Below are 3712 nucleotides of genomic sequence, written 5' to 3'. Positions count from 1 at the left end.
TTGTGTATTAAAGGGCCAAGTTAAGACCTGTTTGTTTGTGGAGCTAATTGGATAGAACATCGTCATGTATTTACTTCTAGCAATCATTACAAACGAACAAATATCCTCTTGGGGTTTTTGACTAACGGGCGCAGGTCCTCTCAAGGTGCAGGCTCGCTTCTGACCGCTCGTGTAAAGATGGAGGGAGGGGGGAATGGAGGGAGGGGGGATTGGGGGTGGGGTGGTGGTGGTGGTGGGGGGGGGGGGGGGTGATTTGGCGGGGGCTGTCGGGTGGATGCAAAAAAAAGAAAACGAGCAAAGAGAAGCGTCTGGGACTGTGACGGTGGAGCAATCCAGATTTATCCTTAGCTATCGCACATCATAGCACATGCCATGCTGGGCTTGAGCCTGTAAACGCTATAACACAAAAGATTATCAGGGAAATTCGATAGGAAAGGCTGCTGTGATAGTGTGAGCTGCCATTGATTGTCCAAAGGGGCAGCGTTTCTCTTAGTTCCGGTTTGTATGCCTGTGCTGTGTGCGAGTTGGGATCTAAACAAAAGGCTGCCGTCATCCTAAAGGAGATATTCTTCTGCGAGAGAATCGTCTACTTGATGCAAACCAAACATGAGTTCCTATTTTGTTAATCCCCTTTTTTCCAAATACAAAGGCAGCGAATCATTGGAGCCAACTTACTACGACTGCAGGTTTCCACAAAGCGTTGCCCGGAGCCACACGCTGGTGTACGGACCAGGAGCAGCCGCACCGGGCTTCCAGCACCCATCGCATCATGTGCAAGACTTTTTCCATCACGGAACCACGGGAATCTCCAACCCAGGATACCAGCAGAACCCGTGCGCCCTCGCTTGCCATGGAGACGCAACGAAATTTTATGGATACGAAGCCCTTCCGAGGCAAACGCTTTATGGTACCCAGCAAGACGCAAGCCTCGCGCAATACCCAGACTGTAAATCGTCGAGCAGCTCTAACCCCGGAGAAGGACAGGGCCACTTAAATCAAAACTCCTCTCCCAGTCTAATGTTTCCTTGGATGAGACCCCACGGTCAGAACTATATGATTTCTTCATTTTATTCGCACTTTTGTTGCACGTTTACAGTCTGTGTGTTGTGTGTGTGTGTGTGTGTGTGTGTGTGTGTGTGTGTGTGTTTGTGTGTGTGTGTGTGTGTGTGTGTGTGTGTGTATGTATTAATATCTTTATCTTTATTTCTATAGATATATGTGTATAGACGTGTGTGTGTGTGTGTGTGTGTGTGTGTGTGTGTGTGTGTGTGTGTGTGTGTGCGTGTGTGTGTATAACTTGACCTATGTTTATGTGTATTTAAGTTAATGCATGGAGTCTACACTTGTTATGGTTGGTTCTATGTTGTTTCCTGACACAAATATATTAGAACATTACAGCAGGTATAAGCACCCATTATTGAACCGTACAAATCGCCACCAAATGGATCGCATGGTTAGCACCAACATGACACTGGTATCCGCCACTTTACATACCTAAATATCTTTCAGGTCATTATTAATCATGTGTAAAATATTTGCACCAAAAATGCACATGTTATGTTGAATAGGGTGCGCATGCCTCTTGGTTTGAGATTTTTCATTTACGTACAGCGTTAGGAGGCTGTAGGGATTCGTGGGCCTTAAGATGTGACTAAGACCTATTGCTATAATAAGAAAGGCATTGCAAGTATAATCCATAACTTTCATTGTCTATTGTCTGCTTTGGACACATAGATATTATTACACACAGCGTATTAGTGTAGGGCTACATAGGCCATATCAGATTTATTTCCCTTTCCTGATCAATGTAGGCCTTCCCCTATCTCTATTGTTATTTTTATTAGTTTGTTTTTTTGCGAATTTGTGTCTATGTTTGAATCTATATGTGCGTTTAATCACAACTATATCTAAACGTGGAAAAAAACATATTAACGTAAATCGTATTTGTTGTCGAAGTTGAAGCACAAAAACCATTATGAGTAAAATGATATTTGTCAAATAGATGCATGATTTGGGTGTCATAACCAAACAACAACTGCTTATGCTGTCAATGCTGTTGACAGCGTATGCCCCTTTTTTAACACCTCTTCATATGCAAATGGGTACAAATAAGTAACAATTTGAGATGGTCCCAGAATGGACTGATATCTACCTTTTGCGTATGTGCATATATATTACAGTGATGCGTTTATTTGCATTAATAGACTTTAAAAAATAATATTACAATTTAAGTTATCCCTGCAATCCTTCTGAGAGATATTTGGTATATGATCTAGCTAAATAGTTCAAATTGGTAAATAATGCATCGTCCACGCGATGAGACGAGTTAAAGTGAACGTATAGATGCAGTGTTTGTCATTACAACTAATCTGTAGCTTTATTTCCTTTAAGCCCCAGGTAGACGAAACGGAAGGCAGACCTACAGCCGCTACCAAACTCTGGAACTGGAGAAAGAGTTCCTCTTCAACCCTTACCTAACACGCAAGCGTCGCATCGAAGTGTCCCACGCCCTGAGCCTCACTGAGCGCCAGGTGAAGATCTGGTTTCAGAACAGAAGAATGAAGTGGAAAAAGGAGAATAACAAAGACAAATTTCCGGGTCAAAGAGGAGACGCCGAAGCCGAGGCAGAAGAAGAGGCCAACGAGGACGGTGAAGGAGACGAGGCTGAAGAAAAAGAAGCGGAAGAGAAAGAGGAGTCCAAGGAGTAATTTCTATGGTGTTTTATTGTTATATGGCCGAAATAGAGAAAAAGAGGTCCCATAAACCGACAATGAGCTAGAAGTAGTGTGAGAGCTCTAACTTTATGACCACCATTTGATTTAGTAAAGTGGGAACCACTGTTATTACGTGCATATAGAGCAAATTTCGTTCCTCTTAACAGATATTCTGACACACCTTGCCGTCTTCCACTCGCACACTTGTGGCTGCATTCGATAGAAGTAAGGTCCTCACCTCAAAGGTTAATTGGCACGCACGTTTAAAATGGGAAATGGCTTGGCTACTTCATCATATTTACATGTAATATCCTCATTAAAAGCATAGCCACAACAAGATGAAGATATGACCAATGTCCATCTGTGTTTGTATATAAATATATAGCCCATTCACAAAAGAAGGACGTCATAGGCCTATATAGTCAGTAAACAGTTGCCTTGCAGCGTTTAAAGCAAATTGTGGGCTTTACTTTGTGATAAATCTTCAACGTCATTCGAGCATTGACAGTTTATCCATTGACCACTAGGTCTTTGTATAATCTACAAACATTTCTTAGTACTATTATTAATATTATTTGTATTATTATTGAGTCTCATTTTTAAGTGAGTGGCCTAGACAAAGATAGCCATTAGTTCCTCAGATGTCTTTTCTAGGATAACCAGGGAAATGCAATCGTTTGAAATCCTTTGATGCTACCTAAACCTGGGGAAATTGCAATAGAGATTTCTGAATATAGAGATTTCATATGGTTTAATTTTAAAGTGTTATATATGACCTTGTATTACTAAGTTATATATGTATGTAGTACTTACCCGATACACCTGTTGATGACAATTTCTATGTCTTTGGAAGACAATTAGCTCAAAGCCAAGCAAAGCGTTTGGAGAAACGGTACCGCGGCACTACCTAATAACAGAGCTTCGCTTTTTCAGAAGTTTATGCATTGCTCTGTTTTGATCAAACCCTTCCCCCCCCCCCCAACAACTAAGACTGCCTA

At 41.7% G+C, this 3712-nt stretch overlaps 1 protein-coding gene across 1 annotated transcript; it reads left to right on the top strand.

Annotated features, from left to right (window-relative positions):
* Nucleotides 1–606: 606 nt before the first annotated feature.
* hoxc8a (homeobox C8a) lies at nt 607–2708 on the top strand (the record flags this gene model as incomplete). The annotated part of the gene is made up of 2 exons (XM_079740891.1): nt 607–1042; nt 2392–2708. 2 exons carry the CDS (start codon nt 607–609, stop codon nt 2706–2708), a joined length of 753 nt encoding a protein of 250 aa, XP_079597017.1.
* Nucleotides 2709–3712: the final 1004 nt, after the last annotated feature.

The sequence above is a fragment of the Pollachius pollachius genome, assembly GCF_949987615.1.
Source record: "Pollachius pollachius genome assembly, chromosome: 8".
Classification (NCBI taxonomy): domain Eukaryota; kingdom Metazoa; phylum Chordata; class Actinopteri; order Gadiformes; family Gadidae; genus Pollachius; species Pollachius pollachius.
This window is presented reverse-complemented; position numbering and strand designations above follow the sequence as displayed.